This window comes from Pomacea canaliculata, linkage group LG1 (assembly GCF_003073045.1).
Source record: "Pomacea canaliculata isolate SZHN2017 linkage group LG1, ASM307304v1, whole genome shotgun sequence".
Taxonomy (NCBI): Eukaryota; Metazoa; Mollusca; class Gastropoda; order Architaenioglossa; family Ampullariidae; genus Pomacea; species Pomacea canaliculata.
The window spans coordinates 25903733-25923075 of record NC_037590.1 but is presented as its reverse complement, the minus strand read 5'-3'; the positions used below and the strand labels follow the sequence as shown (position 1 = coordinate 25923075).

Sequence of the window (19343 nt, the reverse complement as noted above, 5' to 3'; positions counted from 1 at the left end):
TTGGTCAAGAACGGCATTTAAGAAGGTTGCCAGTTAACTCAATTTGACATGGATTTGTACTTCAACAGCTGAAAAAGACAACATAATAGTAAGTAAAATTTAAAGCTTAACATATTTTCTAATATTCAATTGTTTGGCACTTTATGCTTGTATGTAAATACAATGTGTAAATACTTTTTAATTTCTGCCTTGTGACCTACTTTTACAACAGGAGTTCTTTCCGTTTAATACGGCTACCATCTGTCATTTGAATTTAGATATAGAATGAGATTGAATTACAATAGTAAGTGGCTTAGTGTACATGATAAAGAGAATAGGACCTAATACAGAACCTTGGGGAACTCCTGAGCGAATAAACTGGTGGAGACATGCAGCCATCCACTACAACTGACTGAATCCTATCTGAGAAATATGACTGAAACCAGTCGAGTGGGGAGCCTAGAATGCCACAGAGAGTACTGAGTCTGTAAATGAGAGTAGCGTGATCTTAAGTCTCACGGGTAGCAGGCAGGTCTGACATGGTCAAACAAGTCATTGGGTTTCTTCTTCTTCTTCTTTCCTATACGCCCCCAGTGGAGCATAGGGCCGCAACCACACCTCGCCATCGACCCGGTCCTGGGCATCCCTTTTCAGTTGGGACCATGTCATGCCAGCAGTCTCTGCCTCTCTGTGGACTGATCTCCTCCATGTCTGTCTAGGTCTCCCAACCCTGCGCTTCCCCTGTGGGTTCCAGCCCAGAGCTTGTCGCGTTAAATTGTCGGCTGGCTTTCGTAGAGTGTGGCCAATCCAGCCCCACTTCCGCTTCTTGATGTCTTGGCTGGCAGGGTTTTGGTTGGCTCTCTCCCACAGGTCTGCATTGGAGATCTTCTCAGGCCATCGGATGTTAAGGATGCGGCGCAGACATTTGTTGATGAATGTCTGTATCTTGTTGGTGATGGCATTTGTCACCCACCATGTCTCAGATCCATACAGGAGGACGGACTTTACATTGGTATTATAGATGCGGATCTTGGTTGGTAGAGACAAAGCCTTGGAGTTCCAGATAGGTCTGAGGGTGTGGAATGCAAGCCTGGCTTTGTTTATTCGGCTTCTGACTTCTTCATCTGAACCTCTGTCTTTGCTGCTGACTATGCTTGCTAAGGTAAGTGAAACGGTCAGACCCTGTAATACATTCTCCATGTGGTTGGAGTGGAGCTTCTTGATTTGTGTTGACCTGCATTAACTCCGTCTTTTTGATGTTGATGGTTAGGCCAGTCATTGCTGCTTCTTCTGCGAGCCGAGTGAGCTTTGTCTGTGCGTGTTGCTGCTTGTGGGACAACAGGCTGATGTCATCCGCAAAGTCATTGGGTTTAGATTCTGTAAATGTTTCTACAAGAAGAGCAAAATGAAATTCCTTAATATATACAATTAAGTCAGGTTTATAAACATTGGCTAGTCCCTCAACCTTTTAAGTGAGAAATTTCAGGGGTTTGTGTTTATTGCATGCATCCATAGTATCATTAATAGCATTATTTGTTAGGGAATTTGATGGGCTTCCAGCTTGAATATCCTCTGTCGCTGTTTAAGTATTATCTTCTATAATCCTATCAGACTGTTTATGGCTGACTATACTGCGAGAAAGTCCTGGCGAAACACAGTCACCTAACAAAGGTCGTTCCCTGGATGGTTCACGTGCATCATTCATTTCAGACTTAAAGTAGAAAAGAACCAAATGCATTTATTGTAGAATCAGCAGACCTATGAATGAATTCATTATTTAAGTCCTTATCTCTATTGTCACTGGAGCGGCACAACTCATCAACTTCTTCGTCTTCGCTCAAATTTTCATTGCCAGTTAGGTCTCATCGCAGGTCTCCAAATACAATAAAAGGAAGATCGCCAGGGATCCTAATTATGTCTAATATGCTATCTTCAAGCGTTGAAATGCCATTATATAAATTTCAGCACCCTTGTATTATGGGGAATCAACAGTTGGCCAATAACATTATCATGCTTCCCTGACTAGCTTGAAATACCTCCATTATTAGTATTCAAAGAGTGAGTGACACACCAGTCACTAGGCAGAATTGACTGCATTGGCATGTTCTTGGCACTATTACTGCGGCCATGCTGCATGTAGTCACCTGGCTGATCTGGCCACCATGGGCCATTTGTATGGGCAGTATGTTCTCTGAGGACTGCTTACCCAGCGTCCGACATGGTCGAGTATCCATAGCAACCGAGGGAGTCTCATTGATGACATCCAGGAATGTCTTGCTGAAAACTGTCAGGGGCTGTCTATGTATGGGGCTGTACCAAATCTGAGTCACTGTCTGCAGGTAGAGTGCCACTAGTTGTCACAGGTTCAATCACTGGTGTTGAATTGTCTGCACACTGGGGATCTTCGCTAGGTTCAGCAGCTGCATTGACAACAACAAGGGGCTGACTTACCACAGGGTTTTGCTGGTGCAGGACATATATTGTCATCGTCGGTCTTCTCATTCAACACCCCCTCCATTGCCCATCTTCTTCACAACCTCCCGTTCTATCTCACAAGACATTTGGCAAAGGACACTGAAGCGGTTCTGTAGTATCTGGTCTTCATTAGCCAACACATAGGTGTGGAGTGAACATTCTGGACTCAGGGTGTTTATGCCTGTTTTCCATGTCCCTCCTGTCTATTCGTTGTGTTGCTGTTGTTCTTGATGTAGCCTGTTCTAGTCTCTATTTTAGTGACATATGGTCATGTTTTTTTTTGCAAGGGCCCTGCAATGACTAGCTGACCACTTTTTGTCATGCCCTTTAGTCAGGATGTCTATTTCATCTGTCCCCTTGAGAATTTCCCGAGCATAGAGCGTGGCTTGTAGCCTGGAGTGCTGTCATTTCGATTTCCGTCCGTGTCAAATCGCCGCTTACCCAATATAAGGGCACACACTCAGTGTCTACTAGCCTTCCCACTCCAAGCATGTCCAGCAAGAATATGATGCTGTTGACTATGCTCCCCACCCGAGGTCCGTTACCCTGACAGCTCACCTACCTTAGGCCTGGAAATTGTATACTATACAGACTTGAAACTCAACATCTGCATGTGTAATGCTTGGGTGGAAGAAAAAAATCCACTAAGGCCAGGCCCCCTTCACAATTGTGGATTCGGGTAAATCAGACCCCCCCTCTTTCCCCCCACTCTTGTCAGGCCTAGTTCTTCTTATCACAGAGCAAAATCTTTTTCATATTTGAAATCAAGATAGAAAATTGTACAAAACCTCAAATGTGCATCAAAATTACTGACATCTCTACACCCTCATGGCCAGTCCTGTCACCGCAAAAACAGATGGTTTGGGACTTGCAGAATCTAGCCTCATGGCTATAACACTAACAGTTGAACAAGTGCAACTGAGAAGGAATGAAGAGAGACTTTGACCTGTAAATACCCAACCTCAACGAAGTTGGTTTTTTTAGGTAAGCAGAAAGTGAGGAAAGGAGTATTTGTGGGTACAGACTTTCCATCTCTCTTGAGGTGGACCTTTTAACCCTATAACACCCTAGGATGCCAATTCTGACAATGCTGAGCTCTAACATCCCAACAAGGCCAGGGCAATGAGCGACCCCCTTAAAGAAATTAAGGAATCTCTGCACTGTTGTTTTAATGGGTAAGTCTACAAACTTTTCCATTTCATCATTGAGTGCACTCTGAGGCTAATGGGGTTGTGCACTGAAATTGTCAGGCATGAAAGCATTTGACTGAGAAAACACAGATGAAAAATTAAAAACCCTTTGTTATATGAAAAGGGGATAGGGATGAGAGCAGCTGGGCTGGCTCTGTGCCATCAACAGTAACAAAATGGGGCCAGCTCCCTCGATAAATTTACACATGCTCACTATCACTTCATCTTTACTGTCCGAAGACATTTAAAGCTCTCTATTGCACTGTCCCAGCTTTTTTTTAATTTATCTTTTTTTTTTTGTAGCCATAGTTTTACGTTTTATGATTCATTCCTTCTGCTCCCCACTTTACAAGAAAAGAATGTGAATGTCCAAGAAAAGAATGTGAATGAGTGGTACCACCTAATAGTAAAATACAGCTTGACTATTCACTCATTTATTTCAGTTTAAGTGACTGTTTGTTTGCATTATCTCAGTTTGTAATGAAATGAAAAACCTTAAAGAGCTATAGCATTAAGTTTCAAAGCAAAAGTTGAAAAGGATCACTTACAGCTGCCACTCTGAATGAAGGGCCAAGGCTGTGCATGCAGCAGGAGGATATAACTGCAAGATGCATGTTGGATGGTAGCCAGCATCAAACGATACATCGCCAACTGTGGGTGTCAACATTTCATGACCCTTCCACACAAAGTTGTCTCGATCACTTACAATATTCAGAGTGGAAGCCTTTAGCTCTTGGACATGCTGCTCTCGTTCCATTTGCAGCACTACTACCTGCCCTGCAGTCCCTGCCACAACAAGCGTTTCACTGAAAGAGCAAAGAGCTATCTTCTGGATGGCAAGCCGTGGATCATCACTGTAGGGATCAAATGTGCCCACCTGCCATTACCAAAGAAATTGTTTCAGTCAGTAAAATATTTTTTCCAACTTCTACTTAGGTGTATAGCAATTATGCTCAAGGTCATTTGAAAATTCACACTTGATGGTTATCGCAGGCAATACCTACCAATTTAGATTTTTAACAACTTTTGTTTAAAAGTGCATACTGTAACTTACTTTTGCTTCATATTTTTACTGTAATTCAAATACCACTAGCATGCCGTTCAGCACACCTTATCTGTTTATGGATCTCATAAAGTTGGTTGATTAAGTTTTATGGCATGCCAGTGACTACAGCTATATCATGCCAATAGTAATAGGTAAAAGAGGGGTGTTGTGACCTATAAAGCCACCAGTAAACCGGAACCTTAAACCGGAATCTAACAAAACATGAAACATTAAATCCAATGGTAAAGCCCCATGCTATGAATTAAATGTTGTAGTAGTCTGTGCAAGGTGTTGCTCAGTGCTGGAGGCGGTCTGATGAGGTATCAGACCCTGCCTGACCTGCTGGTCCGCGGAATGGCTGTGACCTGCCCCACCTAGATCATTCTAGCAGGTGCATAAGTATGACTGATGCAAGCCTGGGTACCTGGAATGCTCAGTGCAGGAGAGCGCATGCGTGACTCACAGATGCTGGATGTTTCCAGATGCCTTTGTACATTATATATAAGCGGTGAGAATGAGCATCAAAGCAGTTGGAGTCGGAATCAGAGTGAAACAAGAGAGTTAAGGAAGTTACTGCATGCATATGCCACTGCTAGCTTGTTGTGTCAGGCGTGTGTCGCTGTTTAAGTAGCAGAAGTCGCTGCTAGAGTAGTTTTTCAATGTCTGTCGCTGATGATTATGTTTCCAGAGTGTGTCGCTGATTTCCATGGGGCCTATTAAAGGCCATAGAAAAAAGAGCTACATCAAAGGAAAGGCATGATGGGAAAAATGCAGGAGAAAGACCAGCGTAGACAGAAAATAGGAGAGATAAAACCGTAGGGTGACAGGGAGATGATACTTTGAAAAGGGGTATAGGTGAAAGGGCCAGTGAGGTACATAAAAGAATAGCATAAGGTAAAGGATCGAGTGGGTCAGCTTAGCCACCATGCCACCACAAGGGCACAATGGGCAGACTAGTTGGGGTTCACCCCATAAAAGGTAAAAATGTGTGGCCAATACCTAATCCTCCCATTGCAGAGAATGGGCAGAAGGGGGGTGGTCAGAAAGTTGGTATTTTACATCGTGCCAGGAACAAAATTATATAACAGTAAGTAATATATCAAAAAGGAGTGTTGTGGCCTAAAAACTGTTTGTTTTAGACCATGCCAGCAACTAAGGCTATACCATGTCAAGAAAAAGGTAATGTTACATAAAAAGATTGAGATACAAGAACCCCAGGCAATAGGATAACATCCTTAGCAACAAAAGCCAACAAGGAAAGAAATTATAAAATGGCAGGTAATATGTAAAAAAAAAGAAAAGAGAGGAGTGTTGTGGCCTAAAAAAGGTCAAGTCTCCTCATTCAGGGAGGTTGGGTGTTCACCCCCTGCATGAAAAGCCAGCCCCAAGGGGGATGCAATAGCACAAAAACATCGTTAAGGATTAGTCTGTTAATCAATATCTGTAACAATCAAGCCATGAAATTCAAGTAACTTGTCATTACATCTGTGTAACTTTCAGAACGACTGAAGAAAATGTAAAAAAAATTATCACCTTTCTAAATGGTGGCCAATCTTCCTCACTATTTGATGACTCTCCAGTATGGTCCGGAAATCCAAAAAAAGGTGCAGTTGCCAAGCAATATAGCAATGATAGACATGTGCCTGACACATCCCAAAACCTGACTGTACCATCTTCATGGCTGAAAATAAGAAAATATTATAGAACAGTTTGTTCAAGAACAGTAAATTATGTATTTGATCACTTTATTTATGATATTAGGCATAAGGAGCATCCCATCAAAACATCTATCACTGTAGCAAAAAGCAATTTCTGCAATGTTAGGACTACCCATTATTCACTACTATCCCTATGTCATAATAATATTTAAATTTTTCAAGTGTATTTCCTAATGTCGATACAAGACAGGTATGCAAGGCTAGTTGGTTGGTTGATTTAATCCATGTCAGCAACTAATGGTATATCATGGCAAGAGATAATGTTACATTAAACATTGATAAATGAAACTCCCCCAGGTGATAACACCATCTTAAACAATAAATGCAAACATAAGAAGCAAGAATAACATAAAAGGGTAGGTAACATGTGAAAAAAGGGGTGTTGTGGCCTACAAAGCCCACAACAAACCAGAACCTTAAACCAGAATCTAACAAAACATTAAAAAACTTAAATCTGATGCCCTACCCTCTGTGTCACTGATAGCCCCCTGTGTCGCTGGATGCACACTCACAACCACTCACACAGCCGGCGTGAACACACACCCACTCGCTCAGCCAGAGGCGTGACACAACATACCTATCGAACCTTTCATGAATGTAAACCACAACAAAGACAAAATCAATGGTACAAAAAAGAAGTTTAATCACAAGTAAATAAAAAATAAAAAAGGGTGAAAAACACATACACACACAAGAAAACAGGAGACTACCTCACGCCCTAATAAGAGATAATGAGAGTTGTTAGTAAGGGAGATAATAACAAAAAACACCCGCATACACTGCAGCGCAATATTGTCAGAGTTGCAGAGTGGGAAAAGTGTCAAAAAGGAGAAGTGGTAAAGCCCAAAAATCCACCAACACACCAAAAAACAAAAAAGGTTATCAGGACATAAAATTTCTTAAATCTGATAGTAAAGTCCTATCTTCCTAAAAAAAAAAAGAAAAGATTGTTGCCAATGGGATGGACCTGAAGAAAGAAAACAAAGAGTTTTGTGTAAAAAACTGTTGTCAGATAGCCTGGAGCTCAGGACAAACAATCAAAATATGTAACACATTAAAATTTCTCCTACACCAGGGACAAACAGGTGGTGGTTCACCTTGTAAGAGGTCTCCCCGTGTGGTATAGGTGTGTCCGAACTTTAATCTAGCAAGGACCACCTCCTCTCACCTCACAGGATGGCATGAAGTTAGGCGGTTGGAAAGACAGGGAAAAGTGGCATATAATTTATTTTGGCCCAGAGTGTCCCAGTGGCACTGCCATAAGGACTGAACATAGGCCGAGAAGAAAGGTGTATAGTCTGATGAAACAAGTGACTGTAATTTGCATGTAGACCGGAGAAGGGGTTTTTAACGGGTGTAGCACTGATCAGGGTAGACAGAAGTGAAAAATTTGTATGCATGGGAGCCAGGAGAAGCTCTCCGGCCTGGCAGCTTGCATTTAAAGTTATCAGTGCTCTTGGGGCTGAATAACTCGCAACTCGCCAGGAAATATGGCGGCATTCAGTGGCAAAAACATTGATTGTTGAGACGAAATCGGGTGTTTATGACAGATCGCACCCGTTTGAAGTGTTGGATGACTTAAAACTGTATTGCAAAATTCATTTTAGACAAGAGAACATTCTAGCACTGACTGCTGAAGTGGCATGCAAGATCACTGTCACCGATTGGCAATGTTCACTAACACCTTTACAAGTGCTCATCACTTTATGATATTTTGCCATATCAAACTTTCAAGAAGTGTGTGGAGAATTCACTGATGTAGACAAATCAACTATTATTCGTACTGTGGCAAGAGTCACCGATGTTTCCCATCGGTGAGCACCTAATGACATTTCATTGCCGGATCAAGGTTGTGCTGAAAAGACGAATATATGCAGACACATCGGGCCTGTGAATTTCCCAAAGTAGTTGGATTTATCGACAGCAACTTGATTTCAGCAGGCGCTTGTACATGTGTAAATATTTGCTTCAATGCAACCAGGAAGGATTGCAAAACAAGCAAACATGTAGACAAAATGAGATAGAAGTGAAAGGCTCTAATACTTTGCAATTTTATTATCATTCAACTCTAAAAAATTGGCTACCCAAGGTACAATAATGCCTAAATAGTTCCATTCCTTATTGACATCAACAAATAAAAAGACCCTTATTAGATGAGCTCAGTTTGTTCAGAGATGTTAAATGACCTGGACAACACAATTCAGGCGCTGGAACAGATCTCTTGTGTCGCGCATGCGCTGGACCAAGCCGGTCATTTGCCTTTTCTGGTTTCACTTTTCACAGTGTGTCGCAGAGCTACTGTCCTTATTATTTTGAGATGCTAAGCAATAACTGTGTGATTCCAGGATGCCCTGCTTGCAAAGGTCGACACAAAGGTTTATAATTTTACGCATAAGAAGACTAGATAATAAAGACTTGGAAAAAGCTCTTGTGAGAGCTGTGAATCGTTGTGATTCTAACTTCAACATCGAAAGAGCGACCACTTGCTCCAGACATTATATTGAAGGTAAGTCACATTGTGAGATAAACTTTTTATATTTTATAATAATTCAACTTTCCAGTGGTTCCAAGTATTGCTTTGCCAGATGAAAAGATTTATAGTAGTAAAAATAATCGAATTATTAATCACCTAGTATAAGCAATGTTTAACACTGCTGTTTTGAAACTGCCGAGTACTGGATATAGTTCGCATTAGAGAGAGAGTGTGTGAAGAGAATGGATGACCTATTACAATATTTAATTTGTTATAATATAACCAACTCAAGGTAAAACAAAAATTGAGAATTAAATGATTGCATTTTTGTATATACTAACATTAACATGAATAGGATTATTTAAATTTAACCCCTATTTAGCAAATAAATTATTGAAAAATAAATCAGAACACTAAGTGTTCCTTCTTCAAAAGGTCCAGTAACTCTTTGCTGGGGCTGGATTAAATCAACAAATTAGTATTAACTTCGTGACTTTTATATTTAGTTCACTTGGCCTAACTTTACTTAAATGGGTAGGTAAAGGGATGCAAAGACCAGTGGGCTAATTCTGTACAAAATTAGCTTGTTATGACTACTGGTCAAAAGATCAGATACAGGTCTGTATGCCTTACATTAATCTATTAAAATAATTTGCTACTTTATATCTGCCTGTAGATCTCTACCTATGTGTTCACTTTCAGGTAAAGGCATTTGTCATCACCTTATCCCAGTAAGTCAACCCATGGAGTTTATGCCAAAATAGACCATTGAAACACCTAAGCCATTTACGAAGCCATCAGTGAGCATTAATTATTCATTACTATGATACAACATGGTCACTGTCAAGAGTAATGCATGATTAATAAATGTGTTTTATGTGAAACTGTTGACATTATGTCTACCAATTTAATGTTCTTAATGGTTCTAGCTTCAACATTCTGCATTATACCTCTTGATGACTTTACATATTTGCATGGTAAGATACTCATATAAAACATCTGCAGTAGCTAAGCTAAAGCATTGATGATAAGACTAGACCTAATTGTTGCTTCAATTATAAGATTCCTCCTCTCTGGTGCGTTTTGCTAGGTTCGGGTTTTTTTTGTGTGCCATGATATCAAGTATTTAGTTTGTTCCTATGCTCCCCACCCACCACGAAGTCCAACAAGGGGATGCAACCGAGGGGTACCACGTAGGAATTTCCTGCAGGGTTGCACCAGGGATACATAAGGAATATACTCTGGCCTTCTCAGTATGAAGACCAGATTGATCACGGCAGTCTTCTAGCAAAGCTAGGCTAGGGCAATACACGACCAGCCGTTTAGTTGGTGTGGGCCACACCAACCTCCTGTCAAATAATAGTCTGGGCCAAAGAGGTGTGTTGGTATCTTCTTCTTCTTCTTCGTCGTTCACTCAAATGGACACGCCTGCCTCCTGCACAAATGATGCTGTGCGCCGCAGGTCCTCCAGGTTGCCGTGTAGCTTCCTCAATACTGGCGTCTCATCAGTCCAAATGCGTGCCTGAGTTCTTCGTGCATGGGGCATTCTTGCATGTGCTGTTGTCTGACTGCCTGTCTGGCACGGGCACTGGTCTGTCTGGCCGATCCGGAGCTTGGTGTATAGATGGTGATTGAGACGGTTGTGGCCTGTCCTCAGCCTGAAAATAATGACCTGCTCAGCCCTTGTAAGCAGGTAGTATGGGTCGTTTTGGTTGAAACGTGGGTGCTGCTGCAGCCACTTGTTGTGCTGTTTGGCCTTGATGATGGTTTTGACTTCACTATAGGTGGTGGACCTGTCTTGCTGCTCTTTTGTGGATCCTTCCTTGGCAAGAGTGTCTGCGGCTTCGTTGCCAAAAACTCCACAGTGGGAGGGAATCCACTGTAGTACGACTGTGCAGTCTCCGCATAAGGAGGAAAGAGCAGTGGACAGGTCGTTCAATTTCTTGTCTCTGGCAGTCTGTAAGGCCTGCAGGACAGACAGTGCATCCGTAAAGAAGACGTGTGTTGGTATGATGGGCCACAACCAATCAGGGACCTCAACTGCCATGGGTCGCCCTACATGGCAAACATAGGGGACCTCAAGAAGGCCACAGAGAAAAATGACATCCAATGAATGGCATGGTAGGAAAACAGAAGACAGGAGAAAGACCTGTGTAAACAGAAGAAAGGAAGGATAAAAGGTATAAGAGGGTGATGTTTGATTAGAAAAAGAATATAGATGAAAGGGCCAAGTAAGGGAGAAAAAGGAAAAGCATAAGAAAAAAGGGGAGGGTTAGCTTAGTCACCCAGCCAGAGAAAGGCTGGGTGTTCACCCCCGGCACGAGACGCCAGGCCCACGAGGGCTCTATCAAAGCTAGGGCAATATACAACCAGCTGGTTGATTGGTGTGGGCCACACCAACCTCCCGACTAGGAGAAGTCCAGGCCAAAAAGGTGTGTGGTATGATGGCAACCCATCAGGGACCTTAACCTTCTTTAACACAGGTCATGCTGCATGGCAAACACAGGGGGCCTAAAGGATGCCACAGAGAGAAAAATGACATCAAAGGAAAGGCATGATGGAAATTAAGAAGACAGAAGAAAGACCAAAGTAGACAGAAGACAGGAAAAAAAAACCTGTAGTATGATAGGGAGAATTTTAATTAGAAGAAGAATATAGATGAAAGGGCCAGGTAAGGTAGAAAAAAAGAAAAGCATAAGAAAAGGAGATGATCTACAAATAAAAACTTGCAAGCATAGAAAAAAGACCTTTGGCAATGACATTGTTTCCTCCTGTGATCAATATTTAACGAGATTTGTTTATTTTGTTTGAATCATGTTTCTTTGTAAATGTTTCAAACAGCACAAGAAAATACAACATGCAAATGAAAAACTACAAACCCTGTAATAAGTAAATCCTTGGACACTGTTTCTCTGGCAAGATTCTTTCCTCCACTGATTGGCCATTCCTAGAAATTGCATATTAAAGAATGTTTAAGTCATCAAAAAGATTTTATAGAATGAAGATGACAATAATTTGTAAACTTTGCAATCTGATTCTTATTACTATGTGTAGTTTCAATAGTTCAGAGAACTGGAAGTTCCAGTTAAATGTCCAAATTAACTTTAAAAATAACTGAAGAAAATGCTAACACTAGAATTTATAAAAATGTGGATTACACTTAATACACTTAACAATTCTAATAACAATTTGTTAGTGATTTACGCTATGCCAGCAACCATGGCTACACATCATGGTTTGTTTGTGTTTAATGCCATGCCAGCAATTAGGGCTATGTCCTGGCAACAAAAAGTAATCTCAACAAAAAATTAGCAACAAAACCTCCCTAGTGATATGCTCCCGTGGGCCCGGCTTCTTGTGCCGGGGGTGAACACCCAGTCTTTCTCTCAGCAAAAGCTGGCCCACTACTTTTTTCTTAAGCCTTTCTTTTTTCTCCCTTACCTGGCCCTTTTATCTATTCTTCTTCTTATCAAATATCTCCTTGATATACTATAGTTTTATCCTTCCTTTCTTCTGTCTTCACTGGTCTTTCTCCTGTCTTTTTGTCATCATGCCCTTCTTTTGATATCATTTTTCACTGTGGCCTTATTTAGGCCCCATGCGTTTGCAGTGGAGGGCAACCCGATTCAAGGGAGGATGGGATCCTGGAGGTTGAGGTCCCTGATGTGTCGCCAACACACCTCTTTGGCCTGGACTTCTACACAGCAGCGGCTGGTCATGTTTTGCCCTAGCTTTGCAAGAAGGCTGCGGTCAGGGTCAATTCGGTCTTTTTACTGAGAAGGCCAGAGTACATTCCTTATGTATCCCGAGTGTGACCCTGCCAGAAATGCCTAAGTGGTACCGCTCAGTCGCATCCCCTTGTTGGACTCCGTGGTGGTTGGGGAGTAAAAGGAACGAACTAAATACTTTCTATAATGGCACCCCAAAAAGCAAACCTAGGAAAACACATCAGAGAGGAGGAAATTTGGATAGTGAGGATGAGGTAAGAGTTTGCGTGAGAAAAAATGTTGAAGGAGCCTGGTCCCGTTAAAATCCCCCAAAAGAAGGATGGGAGCAGGAAGTTGGGTCGAAAGACCCGCAAGGTCCTGTCGGGATATCCAAGCAGAAGGAGGAAGATGGACACAGCAAATAGTGATAGTCTTGTTCAGGGTAACTCGGGCAGCAACAGCTTGAAGAGGAGTGGAAAGAGGTATCTGGCTAAACAAAAGGTGGGAGCAAATGAGAAGAGCAGTCCCATCTGAAGTGATGTTAGTCTGTGAGTCCCGACGTAAAACTCCAAAGCCTTTGAAGGAAAAAGAGGTGGAAGGTAGCTAAGTGCTTCAATATCAGGAGAGAAACAAGATGAGAGGCATCGGAGTTCTTCAAAGTTGGCTCGGATCCCTCTACAATTCCACTGAAGGATTGTAGACACAGTTTATCTGTGAGGAAAAGACACAGGGCCTCACAGAGGGAGACGAAGAAGACGGGGGATGGCGGGATGGAGAAGTCGACATTAAACGTCGCTCATCCACATCCATGCCCTGCTCGCCAAGAGAAGCAAAGCAATTAGAAATAGGGATTAATGGTGCTGCTGTGGTAGTCCCAAATGTTATCTGCCGAGTAGTGTGTTTTTCTGGCGTTTTTGGTTTTGTTTTTGTGTTATTGTCTGTCTGCGGTGTGGTATTCTTGTTCTTTGGTGATTTTGTGTTGTGTACTTGCTGGCGTGCAGTTTTTGTGACTGGTGAAGGGGGATTTTTGGACTGTAATGCTTGTGTGGCTTGAGATGCTTGTGTGATCTGAGATTTTTGAGATGACTGGGTGCCACCACAGCTTGTAGAGCATAACCTGGTGGACTGGGACAGGGCCCTCAGAAGAGACCCATGTCATGTCCGTCAGGATAGACATAGAGGTAGAAGGTCATTTTGTGACAGCTGCCGAGTAGAAGATGGAGCTTGAAGTAGAGGGTGTTCCTGAGGAGCCACCCACAACACGATGGTCGAGCAATGGCGTATGAGATGCCAGATTCCGTGTGGACGCGCTAAATGGCTGTCTCTTCTTTCCATTTCGGGCAGTCTTTAGAAAAGTGACATGAGACCCTTCACAGTTTGCACACTTGGTTCTTTCAGAACAATCAGCTGCCACATGGCCTGTACTGCAGCAGTGAAAGTAGCGGGACTAGCAGAAGCTAGCTCCATGACCATAACACTGACAGCTTAAACAGAGCAACGGTGAAGGTATAAACAGAGTAACTTTAACCTGCAAATACCCAACCTCAATGAAGTCAAGTATTTTGGGAAAACAGAAAGTTAAGAAGAGTGTATTTGTAGATACAGTTTTCCTGTCCTTCTTCAAGATGACTTTCTGCACAGTTGTGACACCCTGGGATGCAAGTTCTGATCTGATGTCTAGTTCCGACATCCAGGCAAGGTCAGGGCAACGAATGACCCCCCCTACCCCCTGAAGAGTTGAGGGATTGGTCAGCAGTTACCTTTATGGGTCGAACAACAAACTGTTTTCTGTCCCATCGGCACAGGGATTCAGACGCTTTCGATTTTGCGCACTCAACGAGAAACTGTCAAAAACGCAGACATTTTACATATATTTTTAAAACATTTTGCTATTGCGAAAGGGGAGAGGGACGAGAGCGGCTGAGTTGAATCCATGCCCTCCGCTACAAGAAAACGAAACCAGGCCACTTCATTTTTCTTTGTCATGCATACTCTCATCTCATCTTTGCTCTCTGAAGATTCCTCCTTTCTGGTGCATTAATGGCTGACCGTTTTGTTCTTGCTGTCATTTCAATTGAGCATTCAACAGTGAACCTTTATGCTAGACAAATACACACTGCTGACAAAATAGTCACCAGAATCAGATTGTAAACATTCACAGTTTTACTCACTCCTTTTACGAAGGGAGTCTGGCAACTAGTTCCTCCTTTAATAACACAAATCTATCTCTGTTTGCGATGACCTGCAGAATGTGTAGGAACATGCAGGAGATGGTAGCCGATACCAACACATCTAATGGCGTTGGCAAGAAAAGGATCAAGCATGATTGATGGCACTGATAGAAGCTGCTTTCATGTGTAAGAAAGATGTGGCACAAAGGCAATTTGTACAGTTGCTACAATTTGGTAGCAAAATAGTGCAAAGTAGCAGAAGTAGCCAAGGTAAAAATGTTTTGAAAGGTATTAAGGTTGAAAGCTTTAAAAGAATAACTTACAGAATAAAGATTTATAGAAAAACATGACCAAAAATAAATGTACAAACATGGACAATCTGGGGTATAAAGTATGAACACTGGAATGAAAAATGAAGAGGTTAAAATTCTGTAAAAGACTAAATTTTATAAATGTGTTATCAGAAAAGTTTGGTTAATGCTAACAGGAACAATTTTTAGTGCAAAAGTATGTGGGAAAACAATGCAAAATAATTCCATGTGAAAGTAAGCAGAATAATATCCGGTGAAATAAACCAAGATGATGTGGGAAAATGAGAAGCAGCATTTGAACTGGGCAAAATTTATGGTGGAAGTATTATTGTATTATTGCTTCTGCTCTTTGTCTTCATGGTAATGTAGGGCAACAAGCAGAGAATCAAAAACAGAATATCTCCCTTACCCCTTTTAACTGTTTAGCAATCAGGTTCTACCATTTCTACTTTCTTTGGTACAAGTCAGACTGGCTTGAAACTTTCTTTCCCACACACAAGGCACTTCACTATATATAATATGGAAAAAACTTACACGTTTGGAAAGCTTTCTCCTTTGAGCATTCCCAGCATCAATTAACTTCAGCCACAGTTGGTCAGGAACATTCAGAATATGTTGGGTACAAGTAATGGCAGAAGCATGAGCACTGTTTAAGTATGGCAGGCAGAATGAAAGCCAGTCACGACTCTCCAAGTCAAGTACCACCAACTCTTCTTCTACAAGTACTACTAATATATTGGGTTCATCTCTTTCTATAGAAAACAAACACAAAAAAACTATATTCTTCACAATAAATCTATGAAAATGTGTTGATACAAATGTCCAAATAGGATGTGGGAATAATTTACACATCTTGTCATTTTACATAAGCCACTCAATAGACATTTTCCTTTTATATAAACTTGCGATGTGGTATGATGGTTGTGAAAAAACATTTAATAACAGCTCAACAACAATTTGAGTTCATTCAGATAAATGAAGATGAAGGTAACCGATGTTTTATCTGCTGTCAGCACTATATTGGATGCCAATAATTATTTGTTTCGAAAAGATTTTAATGACATGACCCACCCTTTATCACTGTTATTATCTACTGACTAGCCACCTGAATCAAAAAACAAAAAGGGTTTTATGACGTCAAACTATTTGTTGTTTTTTGCATTATGAATTTTTGTCTGAAAAAAAATGATAGTTTGAGATTGCAAAGTATCTAGTTGTTAATTCTCACTTGGATTTTCTAAGCCATAAAACAATTTCATGTTTTCATGTCTGCTTGTGTGTATGTACGGCAGCTTGTAGGTGAGGTGTTACACGGAGTGATAATGACTTTTGTTCCTTGGTACGAATAGCACACGGCAGCACGTTGAGGTCAGAAAACAGCACGGTACGCAAGGTTTCCAGGGTGAGCTTTTAAATGACAGACATAGGATAGCATGAGCTTCAGACGACGGAGAGAAAGTGGGGGCTCACCAGCTTCTGCATACAAACTTTGTATAGGAGTGGTGCGGAAGGCACCCAAACAGATGCAGAGCCCTTGATGATGAATAGGATCGAGAATTTTGAGGTAAGACTCTTGAGCAGAGCCATAGATGATGGATCCATAGTCTAGCTTGGAGCGTATCAGGTCATGATACAAAGCAGGACCGTGCAGCATGTTGGAGCTACTAACCTGATGACATAGGCTTCAAACAGAACTGCGTTAAAAAAAAAGACTTTTATCATTAAAGTGAGACTTTTCAGTGTAGATGTGTGTGAATTAGGTTAAATCACTCGGTTAAGTATTTTTCTGATATTGTATTTCTTCAATTATTTAATTTTTTTCCTATCTTGTATGCAAATGACTGCAGAGCTGCATGTGACAATTACTCGCAAGGCCGTGGGCCATTTGCTCTTGTTTAGGGTAGTGGTAGGGTGTGTAATGATGATGTTTACACTTTTCATTCCCCACATCACATAGCAAACAAAGAGTTTGTGTTGTCCCAGGAAACCAAAAAATGAGAAGAAAAGTGGCAACATGAAACTACCTCATGGCTTCTCCAACATGATTTAAACAGTTTTAAGGGACATAAAAAAAACTGACCTATTGGTGCAATAAAATCAAAGAAATCATAATAACAGAACCTACTTCAGAAAAATAATTCATTTACTTCACCACAAGTCCATCTTATCAATATTAAAACTTACCTTCTGAGATGTCTGCTGTCTCATCAGCATTGCACACAGTAATGAAGTCCACAACACGAGATGTGAAGTCTAATACTACATGGTTTTCATCACCTTGCATCACACTAATAGTGTGGCGATCCCCGTAACTTGCTCTTGGCATGCCACCAGAAAAAATTATGAAGTCGCCCCTGGAAAATAAGATGATATTAATACAAGTCTGAAGAGGGAAAAAAATTTAAAATCTTTCTCACACTACACAGGCACACAAAAACATACCTCAATAGCCATGCAGTTTTTAAAATATGCATTACAGTGCAGCAGCATCCAATAAATTGTAACCGATCAACAGGCACACTTGGGGTTTTGTACGACCAGCTATGATGTTAAAAATGAATAGTAAAGAAATCTGCAATGAGCAGTTAGTTTATTCCTTGTTGCTCCTTTGAGGAGAATAAGGCTGCAACAACACCTTGTCAGCGGACCTGGTTTTGGGCAGCCCCCTTCAGTTGGGCCCATGTTGTTCTGATGTCCTTTGCCTCACTTTCTACTGTTCTTTTCCAAGTCTGCTTTGGGCAATAAGCAAAATATCTCCGATAACATTTGCATTGTCAGACAGCATAAACAGTACAGGCACCGGTTTTCATTTCTAGCCCCATGATAAAGAAAAAAATCTTGCTTAGTTCTGACTTGATGACAGCTCAAATGTAACCATCTCTTGATGCCTCACTCACTGTCCTGACACAGCATTGGATTCCCTGAGACTGGCAAGGTATCTGACTGATGAAGGACTGAGTGAGAAGCTGCTAGAGTTCTTCATCTGAGATGACTCAATGACAGCTTGAATGTATTCTTTGCATCCATCCCATAGAATTTGATGCCTCACTCACTATCCTGACACAAGTGTTCAACTCACTAAAAATGGCAAGGGCTGAGTGACAAGCTGCTGGAATTCTTCATCTGAGAGGTGCTTTGTGAGAGGTGGTTCCAGTGTGAGTTCCTCCATCGATGGCACTTAAGTCATGCAAAGTTTAACCATTCTCCTTTAGTTTGGGAGGTCGAAATTCTGTGACTTGCTGTTAAGACCCACCATCTTGCTTGGCAAACAGTCTTTATTATATCCACTGCTGCCTTCCTATTGATTTCATTGTCCTCTCCAAGCATCAACAGAAGAACATTTTCCTGATGGGGCCAGCATGCGTTCCACTGCAGTACGGGCCATGTTATATTCCTACAGGCCAGTGATAATAAACAATGTTGCTTAATTTTTGAAGTACTTTGGTCCGTCAGTGCCTCTTGTGCGACACTTGATGTTAAGCCATGTAGGTCCATAGCAGCAGACAATGAAGTGTGTCAGGGAATACAGTTCCTTACTTGGTTGCACTGTTGCCACATATTGCATACACTTCCGCAGGTGAAACTGTCCTCACTTGCCCTCCTGGTTCTGCTGTCTTTATCTTCTCTTTCTTTCTTTCAATCTTGCCTTGTTTTCTTTTCATAATTGCGATCACCTTTCTATCAATTGTAACAATTTCATTTTTTGCATGGTTCTCTGGTACATTAAAATCTGATATTCTCGCTGTGGTACTTTCATATCCCTGTCACATTTGCATGCACCAAGGTTCTCACATTGGCTGGCAGCAAGGTAAAAAAGTTGATGAAGTTTCCATGAAATTTACTGTCTGTACAGTCTCCTTGCCTTGCTTTGATGCTTGTGCTTCTTCATACTTGAATCAGGACATTTTGAGCTTGACATTTTTCAGTGGTTATGATAGAATTCCAGTACAAGTCAACAAGTTTATCAGTGTGTGAGAAACTTGGGGAACAAGTGTCCTTGTTACTGGTATACTTGCTGTCCTTCAGAGATAGAAAATAACATCCAACTTGCAAACAACTTAAAAGTTCAGTCAAGTTCTGACAATGGACTACCACAGATACTATGGCTAAAAGCCCAGCTTTAGGCTATTCATTATATTATTGTACAACTGCTTAACACTTTTACTAGAAGGCAAGTGGCTTTGGTGGCCTGGTCTGCTCAAACATTGTCTGGTATACAAGTATGGCCAGTTTGTGTTTAATGCGTTCTAGAGTTTTGCATGGACAACTAGTAA

General features: G+C 41.4%; 1 protein-coding gene across 4 annotated transcripts in view; it reads right to left on the bottom strand.

The window, feature by feature from the left end:
• The window catches only part of LOC112559703 (lethal(2) giant larvae protein homolog 1-like), a 103707-nt gene that overhangs the window by 46598 nt on the left and 37766 nt on the right, over positions 1–19343 (bottom strand). For all 4 annotated transcript variants that reach the window (XM_025231068.1, XM_025231041.1, XM_025231050.1 and 1 more), the window contains 5 exons: positions 17254–17423; positions 15604–15821; positions 11760–11827; positions 6223–6370; positions 4193–4521 (listed from right to left, as the gene is read on the bottom strand). In XM_025231068.1, coding sequence (XP_025086853.1) covers positions 4193–4521; positions 6223–6370; positions 11760–11827; positions 15604–15821; positions 17254–17423 — 933 coding nt within the window. The remainder of the gene's footprint in view (positions 1–4192; positions 4522–6222; positions 6371–11759; positions 11828–15603; positions 15822–17253; positions 17424–19343) is intronic.